Source organism: Mangifera indica, chromosome 19 (genome assembly GCF_011075055.1).
Source record: "Mangifera indica cultivar Alphonso chromosome 19, CATAS_Mindica_2.1, whole genome shotgun sequence".
In the NCBI taxonomy this organism is placed as follows: domain Eukaryota; kingdom Viridiplantae; phylum Streptophyta; class Magnoliopsida; order Sapindales; family Anacardiaceae; genus Mangifera; species Mangifera indica.
In genome coordinates this window covers 382,001-403,252 of record NC_058155.1, presented here as the reverse complement: position 1 = coordinate 403,252, position 21,252 = coordinate 382,001, and the positions used below count along the sequence as shown (strand labels likewise).

The following is a 21,252-nucleotide window of genomic DNA, read 5'->3' as shown; positions in this document are numbered from 1 at the left end:
TATTCGTCGTACACAAGTCTAAAGTTTTGGCCCTCTCAATCAATTTAATTATATTAAACACATGAGTTCCATTCTTCACTCCATCATCAAATCTCATGTTTCTTCTAAGGATTAAATTCCTTCATTTCAGCAGCAAGTTTCGACACAACTAGTAAATCTTGTGTGACAACATACAAGATTCTCCTATGCATTATTTGAGTTTTGATTCATACTTTAATGGGTAAGTTGCAATAAAATAGATAAAACATGAAATCATACGCATACCCAATAAAACATCATAAATAAAATATATACATAACAACTTTAAAATCATTTAAATAACCAATGATAAATAAATATATATATTTACGATATACTCGATGCAACAAAAATACAACTCTAAGGCCAAACGCATCCACATCGAGGCGGAAGAGTTGCTGGGGAACACTAGGCTCTGCAAAAGAGCCATACACGTGGAAAAACCCTACGAAAAAAGAAATTTGTATGAAATGTATATCTAATCCATCAATTTCTGCAATTATTGAGAAAAGGAATGCCAAATTCAAAAACTACAAGTTGAAAATCCCTTATAATGGAAAAATTAGAAAAACGAACCTGAAATTAAAAAATTATACGTCGAAAACCCCTATAATGAGAAAAATAAAAAAATAGACCTCATATTCAAAAACAACACATGGCAAATCCCTAAACAAGGAAAACAAACATGAAATTCGAAAACTATATGTCGAAAAATCTTATATTACAAAAAATATCCATTTGCACCCTTAACACTCACATTCCCCTCTCTTCCTCCCACGAGTTGCACTATTTAAAAAATTAAAATTTTTCCTCTCCCTCAAGTTCCCTTGGGGTTACTGTGCAACCCAGGGGATTTTATCCACCTCAGGGGATCCTGAGGCCCCTTGAGGTTGAGCGCTAGCCAAATTAATCCATTTTTTCCAACTAAAATTATCATTTCAACCTCCCATTTTAATAACAATCTAATCTACACCTACTATAACACAATAATCCTCAACAAATTCAACCAAAATAAATAGAAACTAACACATAAAATCCATTGTTCAAAATCAAAACTTTAAACTAATAACGTCCAAAATTTTCATCAAATCGGTAAAATCTAAAGACCAAAATGATTCAAACAAAACAATGGATGATGTACTCATTTTTTTTTCCATTTTTGTCGTTGAAAAACACAAAAAATGCTGGAGAAAATCCAAAGAAATCGAGCAGTTGCCAAACCCATGGAAGCCTTAAGGGAAAATTGGTTAGAGATATGAAATTTTTTTATTTATATGTGAGGGCATTTTTGTCATTTCAAATTAATGAGGCATTTTTTCTTAATCATAAAATTTTGGGTAATCTTGCTTAGAACCCGAATATTTAGGGCAACTAATTTAATTTCATTTTTTAATGCCATCCCAAAATTATATTTTTTGGACAATTTTATTTTTATCCCAAAATCATGATTTTAAGAAAGGAAATTTTTAATTTTGTCCCAAAAAACATATGATTTATTTCTAGGGATAATTTTAATTTCATCTTAGAATATTATTTTTAAAGACAAAATCTTATTTTCCTTCCAAAATGATTATTTTAAGAGATGAAATTTTAACTTTGTCCTCAAAAACTTAAAATTTATTTTAAAATATATTATTAATTTTGACTCAGAATGATAGTTTTAGAAAATATTTTATTTTTGTTACAGAATGATAATTTTAGTTTTGTCTTAAAATCATATTTGAACTTAAATCAAATTTTAAATTAAATGAAAATCCAAATCCTTTTAAATTAAGAGAAAATTAAAGGCCAAAATTTAAAATATAATCACATAATTTTTTTAATTGAAATTTTCCAATCAAAACCCCTAACCTCTAGAACTCGTCAAATGTTTCATTCTTCTATTGATGAGTCTAGTGTCGAAAGTCGTCTCCTTTTTGGCATCACAAATGTCTCCTCTTCGGCGCTCAAAATCTCGACGAACTCTCCAAATCTTGTCTTCGAATCATTAGCACATCGAACTATTTGTCTTCATTAGAGCATTGACGATGGTTGACAGGAACCCGTCTTCTGTTCGGTGTCTCTCCTATCCTGTGTTTTTCTTCAACACTAGCATTTAAACAAAGTATTATAAGTCTTTATATTTTTATGTATTTATTTTGCTTTGTGTTTTGTGTAATTGTTTTTTGGTTGCTTTGACTGATAATGTGAGGGTTTGCGTAGATTTGTTTTCGGTTTAGGACAAGGAATGTAGTTGACGAAGTTGTCTTACGTGTCATCACCAAGTGAACTCCGCCACCATCAAAGTCGCTACTAGAGGTCTCTGATCCAATCTTTGCTCTTTATGTTTTTTGTGTTTTATTTTTGAATTGTGTTGCAGTGTGAAGGTTACATTGTAGATTTAAAGCTTCTTTGAAACTTGTCTTGTCTTGTATTTTTATTTTATTTGAAATTGAAACCCTCATTTGGCATCTTATCTAAGGAGAGGAAAAAACGAGTAAGTGTTTACTCTTAGGTTTTGTTTGGATGCTGAGAAAACTGCTTAGTTATTGGTGTGGAATGCGACAATCTTGATTGATTATAAATTTACATGCCCTTGTTCTATACTGGAATGTAGACCATAATAACTATATTTTAGTTGAAATCTATTTCTAACAAGTCATAAGCTACTTCTTTGCAGTGAAAGTGGAAAAACGATGCCTATATTGCTATAAGGGATTGCTACAATGCTCGAATAATTGCTAACACTTCCTTTTGAGCTCACTATTACATGTCAGAAGCCCTAGAGCAGGTAATCAATAGTTTCTGCTTTATGAGCTTATAATATTTTTTGTATAAATATCATTTCCTGCAATGACTAAAATGTCCATTTGGTTGTATTTCAAATGATCTTAATTGTTGTCTTCCTGGATTATGCTTTAAGGGAGAGGGAATAAAATCCTGGTCATGATACTTGAATGTTGTGATATTGGGTATCAATTCTTATTTTGGTGGTTATCCTGGTAATGCTTGAAAAGTAGCATGTTATATTGAATATATGTTGTGTGTTACTAGTAATGTAGTAAGATTTATCAATGATTATTAACAATTATGTTTCAAGCAATTTGGTGCGATGAATTGATTAATAGAGATTCTTTTTATTGAATAATCTAACTAGTCCATTGAAGTCTTGTTTCAATGATAGGTTTAGAATCATTGAAGAATCAAAACAGATTAATAAGAAGTGATCATGTGTGTGGAGAATAAAGTCAAACATAATATTTTGAAAAAATTTAAAAAAAAAAAAAGATGCCAACTGTGTAGGATGAAAACCCAGTTAAACGATGCCAATCACTATCCATTATTATTATATTATTAGATCCCAAGTCACTTTGTCTGCTTTCAATAGTTTACCTTTGGTGGGGTTAGTGCACCGAAACCCAATAATTTTGCTTTCACTTCCTGTCTTATTTGTCTACTCTGCTTGGATCTGCAACTTGAATTTTGTGTTATTTAAAACGTTAAAGGCTAGGAAAAATATACATAAATATATATTGTGTGATGTATTTAAACGTATTTATTCATTTTCCTTTTCCTTGTAGGTCCTATCTGTTGTTGAACTGCCTTCTGTTCACTTTCTTATGGTTGATTTCACTTTCTTTTCTTTCCTTCTTTTTTATGTTAGGAATTTCATTATTCATTTGTGCCAATCATGAATTCTTTTTTTTTTTTTAAACTTGTGGTTGTCAAAGTGTAGACTCAAAATAAATCGATACCAAAAAAAAAAAAACAAAGCCAATCATAAACGAAAACTTAAGACCCAAATGGGCAACCCCAAAACTCAATTCAAAAAAATATTGAAACTCGTGCTTGAACATATCAGGTCTGGTTTAATTTGCCTAATTATAATTGTTTTAATAAAAAATCAGTAGTATTATAGTTTAATGAGATGTTTATATTGAATTATATAGGTCAAGAATTTAATCTTAAATGCCAGTGAACAGAATTTAAACGCATATAGAACACTTGCACAATTAGGGGTAATCGGTAAACAAAAAGGAATCATATTACTAGTAGGTTTCAAAGCATTTACAAGCTGTCCAAGGATTTAAAATTCCACTTAGAAATTCACGGTTTCACCTAAAGCTTCGAAGGGCTCTTCGTTTTGTGTTCAGTGGAGAGTTTCTTCTTAAATTTCTCAAATTAATTGAGACACAAGCACTGGTTGTCCTGATTCTGCTGGAATTAATGTACAAGCAAGGGCTGGGCTGTTGCTAAGGGTGGATTCGAATCGAGTTTATTCGAGCTCGATATCGAGTTCGGCTCGTTCGAGCCCGAGATGAGCTAAGGATTCCCGAGCCTGAGCTCAAGCTTTAAGCCGAGCAGCTCGACTCGGCTCGCAAACCATGTATTCTTCACGCAAACCGCGTCGATTTTGGTTGGATTAAAAGAAATGAAAATTGGTGGCTTTCTTCACTTTCATTTGCGTCTGTCTCCTAGTCCTTCATTACAACTTAAAAAAAGCTCCAGACTACAGCCTTGAATCTTATGTTCTAGCCTTAGTTCTCCGTCCTCGGTGGAACGGTTTGTGTTTTCCATTTTTGAACTTTGATTTTGTTAATTTTTAGCTTAACTTTGTTGAGCCCTAACTTTGTAATTAAGATTTCTGAATTGGGGGTTTTATTATACTTGCTTATTTGTGTTGTAGGCTTGCTCTTGTGGATTTCGTTTTGTGGCTTGTGATGATTTTGAAATTGGTTTGTTTCAATTATTCTAATTAAACATTGAACTCTATTTTGAAATTGGTTTGCTTATTTTGGAGAAGAACCGCATTTTGTTTTTGTTGTTTTAGTGTAGAACCAATTTCCAGAAGATTATCTATTGAATATTTATTGTTGTTGGTTTGCTTATTTTGGAGAAGAACCGAATATTTATTGCTTATATTTGTTGTTTTTGTTGTTTGAAATTGGCTGGGTTTAAATCTGTGGAGGAAGTCGCAAAAGAGCCTTCGAATTCAAGTTCAGATACAAAGAAAAGTGAAAAGAATTTGACCCCAGAAGGTCTGTCTGTTTGTTTCCCTTTGTTTGTTAGAGAATTATAATTTCATTTTCATTAACTTGCAAAGTTGAATTGCTGCAGGAAACCAAGATTCAAAGAATCAGAGGCCAAAAACAAAGTCGAGAAGGAAATCATCGAATGGCAGCCTTGGCTCACCCGTATGTTCCCCAAAGATGGGAATTGAATCTGAATTTGATTGCCTCAGAGGAAAACAGAAGTCAAATCTTAGTATTAAGTCATCATCTCAGGATTCCGCTGGCAATCCGAAACAATCTGGTTGAAAAAAGACAAAGCAGCATGCTGGAAGTGAGGCAAGACAAAAGATGATGAACAAATAAAAACAACAAATAGATTAAAGTTTGGAAGGAAATGAAGAAGAGAAAGAATGAGATAGAACTTCAGGAGGAATATAAAAATTTGTAAATTATAAGCTTTAATATAAATACATAATTCTCTGAATGACAAAAGTGTAATTGTGTGTCTAACTTAATTGGCCTTCACTTGCCATTCTGCTTAGCCATTGCTTAGACCAATAATGAAAGCTCGTGAACAGCTCATTTGGCTCGGCTCGTTCAGCATATTTGAGCCGACCTTGTGAACAGTTCATTAGGTTCGGATCATTATGCATGCTGGATCGTAGCTCTTTAACAGCTTGTGAGCGTATAAGCTCGTTAAGATTTTTCGAGCTAAAACTCGTTATGAGCTCGTGAGTTGACGAGCTTGAGTACGAGCTGCCCTTTCTCTCGGCTCGAGTTCGCATAAATAGTATCAAGCTGAGATCAAACTCATCTGAGTTCGGATTCGGTTCGATTCGAATCCACCCCTAGCTGTTGCACTTACATTGTCACACCATATAAATATAATTGGTCTTGCACTTGTCAACTACATTCCTAACTTTCTTATAAGCTCCTATATGAATATGTTTAAATATAAGCCGACTACTGAAAAATGCCAACTGCCAATAAACCACCAGATTTCAAATGTATCGGATCCAAAATCCGGATCTCCCTAAATTGTCACACCAGCAACTTCATCACGAGCTATGACAAGAAGAAATCAGAAAAAATTTAAAAAATATACAAAAAAAAAAAAAAAAAAAAGATTGTGCAATAAACTTCGGAGAAAATATTTCACACAAGGCAACTATAATATATCCCTCCCCTTACAAGAATGCTGAAAATATTACGAAATCATCTGCGGCCAAAAGCACTTATGTTTATATTACCGTAAAATTAAACAAGCAAAATACAACTGTTGGGACCAAAAATGGGTAAAGGAATAAAAATGAGAATAAGAAGAAAAATGAATAGAAGAATATGATAAAATGGATTTCAATAGACATTGGATCCACTGTTGTGAAACTAGGGCAAGCTGTAAAAACCCAATATTCTTGGTCTTGGTCCTATGTACACCCAACGATGAAGTTCTCAAGTAATAATCAGAAACCACAAAATGCTGGAAGCATGGAGTGGTTAGTGGGGCCTCACCCACTAAAAATGCAGTGGATATATGAGTATCTCTGTCAGCCATCTAAAAATATTTGTGACCTGAAGAACCCGACTGCTGTGGTGGTGCAGGCGGCAACCGATTAGAAGTACGGCGACTGCTTGAGTTTGAACCAGTGTACACATCACCATTCTCAACTGGTGAACTGTAACGCTGACTGTGACCATTGGATGCCAATCGTGAGTAGCCACCAAAGGAACCACCTGAAGGTCCATTGGCAGCTGCATCAAATGCAGATCTCCAGTCATCTCCTGAAGCCAAGCTTGTTCTTGGGCTGCTTTCTGAATATTAGATTAACCCAAAGATTGTAATGTCAAGTTTTGATCAAGTTCAGAAAGCTAGGAATATATATCAAAATTATCATGACAATATTTACACCATATGGGGATGCCCTACTCCCAAGGAAGAAAGAAGAATGATTTTAAGCAAAATTCAATCTCCAGCCCTCTCTCAGAAAAGCCCATAGGAATAATTTAACTAGCTAGTACCACACATTTTTCATGACATTAGAGCAATGGAATCTCATAGAAACCATTCACTTCATGATAAACCATTTCTTAGCTTTCCTTTTTTCCCCTTATTTTTCTTTATTAAAGAACAAGTGTTTAGAATGCTAAGCCAAGATAATCCTCACATACCTGATACAGTGTCACCATTTGGCCAGCTAGAGGCAGCAGCTTCCCGGCTGTCATGAATGCTAAGTTGGCGTGTTAGTTTAGAAAGAAGTGAGGATTGTTTCTGATAACGTTCCCTTCTACGTTTCACATTCTGGTCTTCCTGAAGCAACTGTTCAATCCTTGCTGTGCTTTGTGCACTAACAGGTAAAATTATAAGGAAAAAAGAAAAGAAAAAAACATAAATTCTCTTTGCAAGAAAAAAATATTAATTCTTTTATATGCTGAATAGTTTAAGCCCATATAACAAACAAGAAATGATGGAAAACCAGAACTAGCAGGGGAAAAAGAAGGCAGCCCATCAGAGGCTTATGCTAAACAGTCATAAATTCTATAAAGAAAGCAGGACAAATTGATAAAGACTTCGACCTGACAGAGCTATATAACTGCTTTAGCATGTCTTCCTTTGCTCTCTCAACTTGGCAAAGAACAACTGCCTGCTCAATCAATCAAATAAGGTATTAAAATATACAATAAGAAGCCAACTATAAGGATGAAAAATTGTTATGTTGAATTGTCAAGCTAACCTTGGGCACATTAGCAGCCAAACTATTCAAAACTGCTTCAACATAACCACGTACTTCCTGAGACATCCATCGAAGTTCTTCTTCAGGGTCAGCGGGTCTTCTGGCCATTGTATCCTGCATAAATCCAACAAAATAATTGTATCTTGTTAGGAACCCAACAAACTCTACAAACAATTAACTGAAACAATCAACCAATGTAAGAGTCAACAAGTACAAGAAACCGTATTTGACAATCACAAAATATGCCCAGACCAAATACAATAATAACCCAGCAAGGACCCCACTCTTATCTAGAATTTGAGAGGCTAAACTCTCCACTTCCATTGGTTTTTGACAGATCAGCTCTCTCCCTCAATCAGCCAAAGGCTGCCAAAACAAACACAATTTCCCCCTCCTCTGTTTCCCCATTCTCATTTTTATGCTTGCTCATTTCATAACTGCCCATGCTTGTTTTTGCCATGTTCCATGTTTCCTTCCCTCCTTCCTCAATTCCACTCCTATTATTTCCATGTTTCCACATTTTCATAATTCCCATAACTGCCCATACTTTCATGACCTGCTCATGTGCCACTTGTGCTCTCTATTCCCTTCTCCTACGGATCACCTAAATCCTTGACTCTAACATATCTCAAGGTCCTACCACAATTTCCATGTGCACACTTAAGAAATCCTAGTGGAAGAATAATATTGAACAATGTCAAAGTATATTTAAACCAATTTAGTGTTGAGCCAAAGAGTGTAAACTCACAAGAGAACCATCAGAAAGACTATGTCGCATGGAATGACCTCCTTCAGTGGATGCACCTATTACTTGTCCTCCTCTAGATTGAATAACTTTCCTTATTTTGTTTACCCATTCAACCTTATCAGCCATACTTTCTGCCTTCAACACAACAGCATTGTGAGCTGCAAGATAAATGAAGTTTGATTCCAATGTCAGTTGACAAAAACAGGAAGGGATTGAATCCACTGCCATACGATTTTATATTAGGAAAGAGTACCTTTCAAAATAGTTTTATATTGAACTTTGCTAGTTAACTTGAAGACTAAACTGGCTGCTTTCCCTGGATCTGGTCCATTAGCCTTTTTATCATTTGAACTTTTAGAGGGAGGTTCCTCCTCATCCGGAACCTCTTCAATATTACATTCCTGCACAGTTAAACACACAGCTGTTGGCAAGAAAATGATAAACAGTCCAAACTACATACTAGCCTTCAATGAAATGGAAGCTAGCTTCATATGCCATATGCCATATAACATTTAAATACAGATTAATACCAGCCACACCTACCAGTATTGTCCACAACCCCATATGGATCAAAAGGCAATTTAAATTGATGTAATAAACATTTGCAGTACAACAACTATAAAATGCACGTAGATACAGTTAGAATTATGCCAATTAATGACCCTAATCATCATTGTATATGCATTCATGCCATAGATCAAGGTTGATAATACTGAGGTGTGTCCATGATACATGATCTTTATATCCATTCTAATCTTCTGAACTTCACTAAGTACACTAAATTTGTCACTATTCAATTTTAAGAGAATTCAAATTGTGATAACATTATTAACAATAACAAGAAAATGCTCTTCCATATCCTTCAAAGGTGTGTTCTTTTTCTACTATTGCACTACCATAATTTATGCTACAGCATCAACACTTCTTAAGCCGATGTGTATTGTTCCTGTAGGATAGGTCTGGACTGACTTCAGTCCAAAATCCTATCCAGGTGCATGAAATAGACCCTTGAGAAGTGCAGGCCTATTTAGTGCCCCTGCTGCATTATTTTCAAAATCTAATTAACTAATTTAAATTATCTAAATAGTTAAAATTATGAAAATAATTATAATAAATTAAAATTTAACATTACTTATAATAAGGGATGGAAAATAATACAAATGCATTACATAAATTTTTAATATAAATAACTATATATTAAAAATATTTTTTATTTATTTGTATATTTATATTTAATTCAAAATCAATTACCGGTGGAGTTAATTATATACAATTTATTATATTGTGTATTTATTATATACAAAGTAATTATATTGTATACACCTATTTATGCCACTGTCACACCAAAGTCTTGAAAACTAACCTAATCCAATACAGTATGTTAAACGCACCCTCAAGGTCCAACATGGTAATAAAACTCAAAATGATGAAACAGGTTTCAGCATTTTTATTATGAAAAAAATAATCTTAGATTAAAAATATAAAAATATAAAAAAATAAAAGATGGTAAACATACCTCCAAAGTAATGACACCACGAAAATGTCTTTCCTCCTGCTTCTTGGTATAACCAAGCTGTGGTAGGATAGTATAAATTAATCATACCAATCAAACACAGTTTCAACTTGCAATATAGACTATACATTCAAGAATCTTGAACTTCTTACATGTGGAAGATACAAGAAATAAACAGAATGGTCATTTCCACATCTTATAAAATCATTAAGCATTTAACAAATTTTATATAATTGTCACACCACTTTGGAGAATGCATTAAGATGTGGGTCCAAAAAAAAAAAAAAGGACAAAAATAACTGACCAAAAGATGACATTGAAATTAAATAAGTTTTGCTTGAAGAGATGAGATTAGTGCAAAATCCTTATAGATTAAAGTTCACACATCTGAGGAACATCATCTCTAAAATGTAAAGCTTGGATATTGTAATTAACCTGCAGCAGTATGTTACTTACAAACCTTTCCAGTCTTCTCATTTAGAACAAACCACAGCTTGCTCCATCCATTCGTTTTTGCACTTTTCTTCAATAAAAAACCTGAACATTCAAAGACTTGTAAACTTCTACACGAAAAAATATGAAAAGATCTCTTGACCTTATCAAATTTCGAGTGATTATCAGCCTTTCTGTGAAAAATTGCACTAGAAAAAAGAATATTACCATACATGCAAAGTTTTTAAAGACATCCAAAAATCTTGATAGCAAGATATGCGAAGTTCAATATTGATCGAGGGCCATTTAATCATTTAATAGCATCTAGTCTTGGGCAATGTTGGGACCCATGTGTACGCCACCTGCAGGAGCAAAAATCTGGACACAGGTGGCACAAGCACAGAGCAACACCTTGGGAGCACAGATGTCACATACACACAAGGGAGAGCAAGACCACATGGAGAAGATGACTGACATCACAAGAGTTGAGCGAGGCAGCTAGAGAATGAGCTCGAATAAAGGCTGGATGATGAAATGGGATAGGCAGAGAATGAATTAGAGGAAAAACAGTGGGAAGGAGAGTGTTTTGGTCTCCTTTTTCTTGTTTTAGGAGATGATGATGTAAAGGGCTTACTGTTCTATGTAAATACAGCCTTTAACCAATACATACAACACCATTTTCTTCATTTCAGTATCATTTTATTTGGATTACATTGGCTGAGGATTGCTAAGCTGTTGGTTCCTAACAGGCAACAAGCACAGATTTCAGATTTGCATCCCATAAGCAGTCCCTTTATGCAAATTGTTTAAAGTAAACATATCCAGACAAATAATGCAGGCAATTTTCACACAAACCTGCTGTTATCTCTCCTTCCGGACCAGCAGTCTTTAAAGCAGAAGACTCATTTGCTTCTTTCTCTGCTTGACCAGCTTTATCCTTCATTGATTTCAAACTTCCACCACTTTGTTGAACACCTGTTTGAGGACTAGTTGCCTAAAAGGAAAAGGTAGATAAGTAGTAACCAAGGAATGACACTGCATTATGAATCAGGACTAAGCGTCTATACAATGTGTTCATCATTCTAAGGTCATTGGATTATACAACATAAAGGACCTCCTACCCTGTTCAGTACTGCTTGCTCTGCCTCATGTCCTTTCTTTGAAGATCGGTTCTTCACCTCCTCCTCTCGGCGTTGTCTTTCCATTCTGATAAAAACAAAGAGATTCTAAGTAAGCTGCAGTGAGGGAAAAATAACCCTGCAAAGATACAATACTGTTGAAAATTCATTAAAACCACAAGCTAAAGTTGATAGGAATTGGCCAACTATGGTTATGATATACTAACAGACCACTTTACATAAGGAAAATTTAATTAATGGACTCATCACATAGAACCCAAAAGAAAAATATTTGGATCAAACAGAAGCCCAACTTGCTCATAATCTAACATATAAAGGGAGAATTTAAATACAAAACCTCCTAGCCAACCTAGCTTTGACTCCATAATGATGAACTTACAACCAAAAATTTTAAGTTGAATGAAAGAATCTAAACAATAGCAACTCAGCAAGATTATAAACCTGTAGGAATATAAACAATAGGAACTTCAGAACATTCTATAGGATTATAAACCAAAAACGATTATTACATACAGCATACCAGGCTACCAGCCAAACAAATTTAGTGAATACCTCCTCTGCACCAGACGGATGAAGTGTTGGGGAGGGACAAAAGCTCGCTCCATGTCAACAAGTGCAACCACCATCTTTTTAGCTTCATTTTTAAACTCATCTAGCGCAGCACTTGCAATGGCCACAACCTTGTCAAAGGTCAAAATCATTCAACTATTAGAGAAGGAAAAGAAGATTTCAACCAGGCAGAGTTCAGAAAATACAGACACACATTTCATGCGCCATGATGATGAATAGCCATACCTCTCTCTTGAAGGGAGGGTATCTTCCAAGGCCTGGTGTAGCATTTGCAGAAGCAGAAACTATATCAACCAAGACACGGTGTACCTGTTTTTCATGAGTAACAACAGAAACAAGAACAAGTTATGATTTTCACTGTCATCCAGTTAGAAAATAGCATAGAAGATAATACATGTACATAGAAAATTTAATATTGACTCCAAGTCAGATGAAGTTAGCAAACACCATTACAGCCAAACACATCTAATTGAACAGGGACACACCAGTAAGCATGTGACCTTGGAATAACAATGTAAAAGAGAAGGCAACTTGTAAAAAATGAAAGATAATACCACTTGAATGTCCATAATTGGCATCCAACAAGAAGCATACAACTTATGATAGACACCACAGAGACACCATCAGCAGGTCAGAAGCTAAGAAGTTAAATTATGATAAAAACATGAAGACTTAACACCTAAGGGATAAGAATTAAAACTGTGGGAGTATTCAAAACGCACTTTGAAGGACATGGTTTGATTACCTCTTCAACACAAAGACGTGATGGTTCTTTCGCAAGCTCCAGGACACCTTTTATCAAAGATCTCAAACCTTTTTCAGGAGATATGAGATATGGTTGATAACCATCTGCTTCTAACACAATCTGATAGAAATGAACATAAGAAGGTTAATAACTGGTAAATCCTGAAACAATTACACTCCATAACACAACAAAGAATTGTAGAAGAAGTAGCAGCATACCCTCTTGACATTATTTATGTCAAAATGTCGGTCCAAAGGAAGCTGCTTGATCCTGTTTGGAAAAGTCCCCTCAAAACTTGCAACAATTTTCCAACCAGAACCCTGGAACCAAAAAAGCTGCTATCACAACCAATATTTCTGAATATAGGAATTTCATACATCTAACCCGAGAGTTATTCAATTATACAAGCTCTAGAACATATAAGATAAAAGGAAAAAAGGAACATAATTACGAGCATTGAAGTACCATTTACACCTACTTTTGTTACAAAGATCTAATTATATAAAACCCTTCCTAATGAGAGGAAAATCAACAGCTTCGGAGAATAATGTATTATGTATAATAACAAGCAGTAATTTTCTATTTAATATTTTGATATAAAGTAATGACATTTGGTTAGCAAAAGATATAAGAAAATTAACATATGTATAAAATAGACATCCATGAAAATCGGAAGAAAATACTCAGTAGCTACCTAATATCTGTGTACCAAAGCTGAAAGATCAAAAAAGAAATGCAGCAACATTAAACACCTTCTCTCTGGAATAGAGGACTGGTTTGAAAAAATTCTTATTTATACCATCACCCTAATCCCTGCTGGCATCAAATCCAGTAGGAAGGAAGATGTTTGACTCTTAGCAATCATTAAGAAGCTTCTCACTAAACATAAATGAGCAAGTGACTTTATTGAAACAAAGAAGGCATTTGACAGCACTTTCCAAAATATTGAGTCATTTTTTCCTCAAATTTTCTATTTATTTTACTAAAAAATCAGTAAATTATGATATATGCATGGACTGCACAACAATTTGAAATATGTAAATACATAGACACATAAAAGAAAACTATAAAGAACACCATATAATGCATGGAAAGTTTCAGAAACAGGTATAGCTCACCTCACCAGTAGTAATGTGTTGAAGAAACTTATCTTCAAATTCACGGCAAAGTTCCAAAGCTACAGCTCTTGTGCCTTCAGCACTCTGGACCATCTGCTCACCAAGCTGAACTAATTCATCCTGTACTATTTGAGACTTCCCTTGTAAACTGCACAGATGGAAGGAATAAAGGAATTAGCAACTAGGGTAACTAAAGATATACATTTGGCAAAAGGAAGGCAAATATGCATCCGATCTTAAGCTGACTAACAATTATATATATTACAACATTATGCTTAATTGTGTGTGATCATTGAACTGCAACTAGTAACTTCAGAACATTCTATAGGATTATAAACCATATAAACAGCAATCAGTAGCAAAATTGTCATAGTCCACCAAGACAGGTCAAAGTCTAACAATTCAGCAGGACTTTAGCTAAACTTCACTCAGGAGATTTAACTGGCAAATATAATGTAAAGTAATTCCATTTGCTAAATTATTATGATTGCAATGCAAAATCCTAAAATTTCAGCAAAAACAAGAAGATGCAAGATATCATTTTCAAGAAAACTGAAGGCAACATATAGTTTGTGTCACAAAAGAAGGAAAATGCTATTAGAGATGAACTAAAATTCTGATGAAATTCAATTATTCATGCAGAAAGTGGTAAAGCATTTACCCTGAGAGGAGGTTTGGAACCCGGATTTTCATACGCTTGCGGATCTGCTGTGCCAGAGCATCCACCAAAGCTATTCTGCCTAACTTACTCTGAGGGGCTCCAGTCAATATGGATTTGAGACTTTCACTCTCTGCCTTCCATGCAGTTTCTAAGGAGGTCTCCAGTCCAGACTGAGCAGAAGCAATAGACACTGATTGACCAATTAATGCAACCCATTGGATATCAGCTGTTTTTGGTGGACCTTGGTTTAAAAGGAGAGTCTGAACAGCAGCAAGAGCTTTTGGGTCTGCAGAAGCTTGATCTATTTTACTTATTACACCAATGGTTCTGGTTCCTACCATTAACATAACAAGGTCCCAATTTACTTAACAAATAAATATCGACCAATGTAAAAACAGGGGACAAAGAGGTGGGAAACAGGGAGGGTAATCAACGTGCATACAGTTCAAAGGGTACTGCTTGACATGCACTAGAAGATAGAATTTCATGATATTAAAAATAGGATATCTGAGATAAAAAATTTAGCATCTACCCTCAAGAACATCTTAAAATGATATAAAAGGTTACAGCCATTTACCTTCTCCATCATACTCCTTGGCAACTCTGAGGGCTTGATATGAAGAAATTTCAGGTGCTTGGGCAGCAGGGATAATAACTAATAAAATTGAATCATTGCGCTCAGTATAGTTGCTAACCTATGCAAGTTACATCACCAAAAAAAAATATAGTAATTATTATTTATTCACCATACTAAATATAAGCAAACAAGCAACAAATGTTTCCTTCATTGATATAAATGCAAAAGAGTGTCTTCAAAAACAATAACAACTACTGGGCCAGATAATCGTGCAAATAAGGTCTACAAAAATTAACAAACGCTCACCATTGACTCATCCATAATCCTTTGATCCAGTCCAGGTAAGTCGATTAACTTCAAGGGAGGTGCTGAAAAAGTCACATTGGACAAAAACATGAGATATAGAAACCAAAATATTATATGGAATTAATCTACTAATAAGCAGAAACCATAGCATAGATCGAATCACATAACTATAAAAACAGAAAGGTAGCAGCTAATAGGAGTTAAAATACAGCAAACTCTAAAGTTCAGATTGCTAAATTTACAAAAAAAACTGTACCTTCATTACTGTAACAGTTCCTCACTAACAAAAATTCTACAAAGAAGTAATACACATAAATGCTTAATCATCAAACAACCACTGTTTTTATATAAATATACCTCACATATATAGTGACATAAAATAAATTAGAAGTCATTTAATAGTCCATATCAACAATCAACTCAAAAGCAATAAATTCATGATGAGACATTTCAGTAATTTCATAACTAATCTAGTTTGGTTATTCACAAGAACATTCTACAAGATTGTTTTACCTCTTAGCAGTAAGCTAAATAACCCATCACTAAATTTACAGTTCTTGTACTTATTGCGATTCTTTAGAAATTTAATTTCTTTTTGCACTCAAAATATTACCCATCCATTTATCATTATCTTTTAATTTATATGTTCATCACTTCCAGAATATTCATAGGTTAAGATATCGAGGCTAACCATTCAAAATAGCAACACAAAAACAATTGTGCCGACTATAAATTTAGAAATTCTAAAGCCTTAAACAAGCGAAAGCATTTGAAACAAAGTTCATAGCAGACACAACATAGAAGACTATTAATACCAACCTGTACTTGTGCGTAGCTTCAAATATATTTCATCACGACTCTTGCCTGAGGCACTCTTACTAAGCCTATCCTGTAAAGAATGCCGTAAAGCACCTGTAAAACAACAATTGGTAGATACAACATAAGAATAACATCCAAAATGAGCCTACACAAGCATTCTCCTAGTATTTCTAATTTTTAACAAAATTACAAACCTCCTCTTCAAGTTCATTTTCCTTCGGGATCAACTGCACAAATTTTGTTCTCATGCAGTTAAACATTTTTATTCTTATAACTAAAAAATTCAAAAAGAGCCTTTACAGAACATTTAATATGTCAACTTTCTAAAATACACATTGGAGACTTGGAGTGATGGTAAAAACCTATAGTTAACACTACAGAAGAGGCTAGCAGCACTTATAAAATCATAGAAAGCAGAAGCTAGTACGAAAAACCTCAGAGCTGGTGTCTGATATTAACTCTTAAACCATACATACCCAAAATGAACTTTATGAAAATTATACAAACAAACAGGCTAAGTTCAACTAGGAAGACCTATCAAGTGGAGTTACTAACTTGCAGAAACCTGTTGTGACTTATTGTCAATTTGCAAAATAATTGATTTGCTGCTCAAAGAAGCATCCTTTTGTAAATCAATGCTTATTGGAGCTCGAGTAGCACCATTTTCACCAGTTGGCTGGACAGAGAAAACAGAATTAAATACGAAGCTACCACATTTCATAACCTCCAAAATAATAACGGCAGAAAACCTGACCGAGCCAACTTACCAGAACTGGATGCCCAATCAAACTGTTCAAAACCGCAGATTTGCCAGCACCCTACCCAACATATAAAAATAAATAAATAAACAAGTCAGAGAAACAAACAAGACAAAGCATATCTCTAATACAATTATTCAACAAACACACGGTAAATATCTAACTGTCAAAATCCTCTTTGATTACTGATTGCAACAATAACATGCAGTCTTAAGGTAACCAGACTTAACATACACTGTAAACTTCACACAATTAAATTCAAAATCAAAAATCACTTGACCCAATCCAGATTTCATAATTCACCTCGCTTACCAGCCCCAATTTGTAATTCCATAATACAATGTAAGGCTTAACATTTTACCAGTAACGTCACCCACTCAATCTCAGTATTGTCACCGGGCCCTCCCCATTAATTTTACAGAAAGGCAATCAAATATTATTAAGAGTTACTGAGTTGCCGGTAATCTTAGCTGCCTGGTAACTTAGCATAACATCGTAACTTCACAAGACGAAGCTCAAATTCAAATATCACTCGACAACTGCACCGTTACCGGCCCCTGCCTATTTGTTTTCCAGAACTTTCAGGATTCAAAGTTACCGAAAGTTCCAGCAAAGTTACCACATCGTGTAACTCAGCGAAAAACCTCGACACTTCACGGAATCAAATTCGAACTGAATCCTTACTTGATCGCAATATAAAACAAACAACTAAACGAAAGATCTATCATTTCTCCACCAAATAACTTAAAATCTTCAACTTACAACATTTCCGAGCGCCACAACATTGAGAAAAGTCGAAGTCCGACGAGAATTCGAGTTTTGACTCTCGTCAACGTCTTCGTCAGCAAGTAGCGCCGCCGCTTGCCGCATTGACTCGGCAAGCTGAGCCAACTCCTCGATCGCCTCCATCGAATCTAATAGCTAACAGTAACGGCGAAAGAGATCGAGATGGATTAAACCAGAAAGGGCAAGATCTAGAAGTGAGGCGAGGCTTGAGTGAGAAAAAAAAATGGACAGAGAGAGATCGAGAGAGCAAAACGACGTAGGAGAAGAAGGAACCACAAACGAAGAAAGGATGCTCTTTGGTTCTCTCTGTTTGTTTTTTTTTTTTTTTTCCCTCTGGGTTTCTCTCTCTCGGTAGAAGTTTGGATTTTGAAACGAAAGTCGAAAAGTAATTTTCAATTAAGCTTCTGTTTTTCTCTCATGAAGTTTGAGTATTTGTCGAGTCTCGCTCATTTGAATCTTGTTTTCGCTTGCCTGCTTCCCCTTTAGAATTTTCCCCTTTTTTCTTTTTAAATATTTTTTTAATGTTTTGGAGTGAATGACAATACATTCTTGACGGTTAGTAAAATAACAAGAAACCCCTAATTTTATTAAGTAACAAAGGTTCCTCCATTTTTAACAAATTTTTATGAGTTTAATTTCTTACAACATACTTTTCATAAGTACCAGCTTACCCTTACTTAGACCATACTTTATGAAAAAATATAACAATAAAGGGAAATTAAATTAAATCCCCCCCCCCCCCCCCCCTTTTACATTAGGTTAACAAAAATGCTCATTTTCAAAATCTTAAGCAAAAATGTCTCAAATTTTTTTTAAGAGTATTAATAATTTCTTTCACCACTTTTATATAAACTCTCACCTTTATACAATTTTCAAACCATTCAAATTTTCATTTTGCACTTAATAACTATCATTGTGGGTTAATTCGAAAGGAAAAATATTCATATTTCTGAGTTTGAGTTGAAAAAAATCAGTCAATGATAACAAAGTATTTATACAAATTGTAATCCAAAACTTAATTTATCCATTAAATCAAATTCGTATATTTTATTTATATAATGACATAGGGGGCATCTAGATTTTGACATTATATAAAGGGGTTAAAAAGTGTTTAAAAAATATGAGGGTATTTTAATATTAGATAATGTATGAAAGTGTTAAATGAAAAATATTATGAAAATATAAGAGCATTTCGATATCTGACGATATATGAGAGTGTTAAGAAAATCTCAAATAAATATAAGGGTATTTTGAAATTAACCAAAATATTAGGGTTCTAAAGAAACACATCAAGATTGTGAGAGTATTTTGATATTATAAGAATATCAAGTTCATATATATTTGGAAAATATAAAGGGCATCTTAAAATTAGAAAAAAATATGAGAATGTTAAAGAAATGCAAAAAAATTAAGGGGGCATTTAGATATTATAAGAATATCAAGTTCATATATATTAGGAAAATATAAAGAATATTTTGATTTTTGATAATATATGAGGGGTTAAATGAAATAAAAAATATAGAGGTATTTCAATATTAAGCAATATATGAAGAGGAAATTTTTATATCAGACAATGTTTGGGGGTGTTAATGCAACGTAAGAGGATGTTAATGAAATGTAAGAGAATTTGAGGGGGTAATTTGATAGTTAATAATACTTGAAGGGGTTAAAAAGTAGGAAAATATAGGGGACTATTTGATATTGGTAAAGTTTAATGTAGATTTTCGGCCAAAGGACTATTTCCCACCCAAAGTATCTTCTAATCTCAAATTCTTATCCCTTAACTTTGAAAATCTTATTTACCCACCCATGGATGGTTAAAATTTTTGAAACCCCAACCCCTTAAAATTTTCTCTTTTACCCCCTAAACTTTAAAAACTAAAAGTCCCCCTAACTTAAGTTTTAAAAAATGACAATTCCCCCCAAGGTTTAGTTTCTAGATCTCCGACGTCATTGTTAACGACCTCTTTCTCTCAAAGTTTCCTCTCCCTCCGACGATCTCTCTCTGCTCAATTGGATGCCCAATTGGCATCTAATGAAGCTTGGGAAATGACAGGAGACGAAGATGAAAATCCTTTGTCTAACATTTCTACTGCTTGTGAAATGTCCTTTTGAAGTGCCATTACCATTACCATTAACAAGGATAGATAAATGCGTTGAGTTAAAGAGAATCATGATCCAATTAACAAAAGTGTTATTGAATCCAAATTGATTGAGCATAGAGAGCAAAAAATCCCAGCTAAGGGTATTGTCGTCTCCGAAGCTTCGTTGGACGTTAATCGAGCATCCAACTGAGTGGAGAGAGACAATCAAAGAGAGAGAAAGCTTCAGGAGAAAAAGACCATCGACAATAATGTCAGAGATCTGGAAACTAAACCCTTGAGTGGAACTATCATTTTTTAAAAATTAGGTTAGGGGGAAACTTTTAGGTTTTAAAATTTAGGAGAGCAAAAATACATTATATTTTAGTTTATTTTAAATATTATAGATAAAATGATGATTTTGCCCATAGAACCGTTAATTTTAACTAGTCATAGGTAGGTATTTAGAATTTTCAAAGTTAAAGTAAGGAAACTTAGGAAAACAATATACTGGGGGGGGGACTAAGGGAATAAGTCCTTTGGCTTAGATTTTCTAATAAATGTTTTTTTTTCCAATATTGTTCATTATAAAATTGATTATTAAAATGGTGTGTTATGTTACTATTCATTTCGATGGAGAATGAATTCAATGTAATCAGAATACAATGAAATACATTGCAGGTTATAAAATAGTAGTTAAAATTTCATTAGAAACAACAGTTAGGGGATTTATCCAACTGTTGACTTAAAAGTGTGGTATTGATCTAATTTAGAACAACATTTAGCTATGCATGAAACCAAAACGTATCAAGCTAGACTTCTTTGTAAAAATTGAAAATGATAAAGATGTCAAAGGTTTTATTGACATGTCAAAATACTTCTAGGAATGTATTCCAGTTTTTATTACATATACCACTATCGAAGCACAAAAACATGAAGAAATAAGTGACAATAATGATAGTGAATTGAAAAAGGAATCTGATGGGGAAGACTTGACTAATTTTCTTATTGATGCATTATATATTGTTATAGAATGGGTTCATGGAGACAAAGAAAAGGCTCTAGATTAGGGTGACTTTGTGGGAACAAGATGATTAATATTCCTTTTGATAAATCGAACTTAGAGAATATGTTACCTATTAACTATGATATAATGTCTCTAATGATAAGTCTTCAGCTTGAAGATCCTCTTCACGATGGCAAGAATTTTATGTTGCACTATTTTTTGATAATGTCTCTAATGATCCATTTAAGTAGC

At 34.0% G+C, this 21,252-nt stretch overlaps 1 protein-coding gene and 1 long non-coding RNA gene across 2 annotated transcripts; one reads left to right on the top strand and one right to left on the bottom strand.

The window, feature by feature from the left end:
- The first annotated feature begins 1,862 nt into the window (after window positions 1-1,862).
- LOC123202957 lies at window positions 1,863-5,142 on the top strand. Its single transcript, XR_006499094.1, has 4 exons — window positions 1,863-2,122; window positions 2,221-2,316; window positions 2,678-5,036; window positions 5,116-5,142. It is a non-coding gene; the product is annotated as an uncharacterized LOC123202957 (long non-coding RNA).
- A 1,007-nt stretch (window positions 5,143-6,149) lies between these two features.
- LOC123202956 (dynamin-2A-like) lies at window positions 6,150-18,403 on the bottom strand. Its single transcript, XM_044619104.1, has 22 exons — window positions 17,890-18,403; window positions 17,137-17,187; window positions 16,925-17,045; window positions 16,370-16,462; window positions 15,551-15,612; window positions 15,245-15,362; window positions 14,668-15,001; window positions 14,007-14,154; window positions 13,107-13,208; window positions 12,889-13,008; window positions 12,369-12,452; window positions 12,126-12,253; window positions 11,556-11,640; window positions 11,290-11,428; window positions 10,463-10,539; window positions 10,006-10,062; window positions 8,743-8,890; window positions 8,490-8,647; window positions 7,742-7,855; window positions 7,584-7,651; window positions 7,179-7,354; window positions 6,150-6,821 (listed from the first exon to the last, which is right to left on the bottom strand). The coding sequence occupies exons 1-22, from the start codon at window positions 18,034-18,036 to the stop codon at window positions 6,565-6,567; spliced, it is 2,787 nt and encodes a 928-aa protein (XP_044475039.1). The 5' UTR covers window positions 18,037-18,403; the 3' UTR covers window positions 6,150-6,564.
- Window positions 18,404-21,252: the final 2,849 nt, after the last annotated feature.

Coding starts and splice junctions, on each gene's coding strand:
- LOC123202956 (XM_044619104.1), bottom strand. CDS start 18,036: ATGGAGGCGATCGAGGAGTTGGCTCAGCTTGCCGAGTCAATGCGGCAA. Junction 7,652..7,741: donor TGGCTGCTAATGTGCCCAAG/GTTAGCTTGACA, acceptor TTGATTGAGCAG/GCAGTTGTTCTTTGCCAAGT. Junction 7,355..7,583: donor CAGTTATATAGCTCTGTCAG/GTCGAAGTCTTT, acceptor TTTACCTGTTAG/TGCACAAAGCACAGCAAGGA.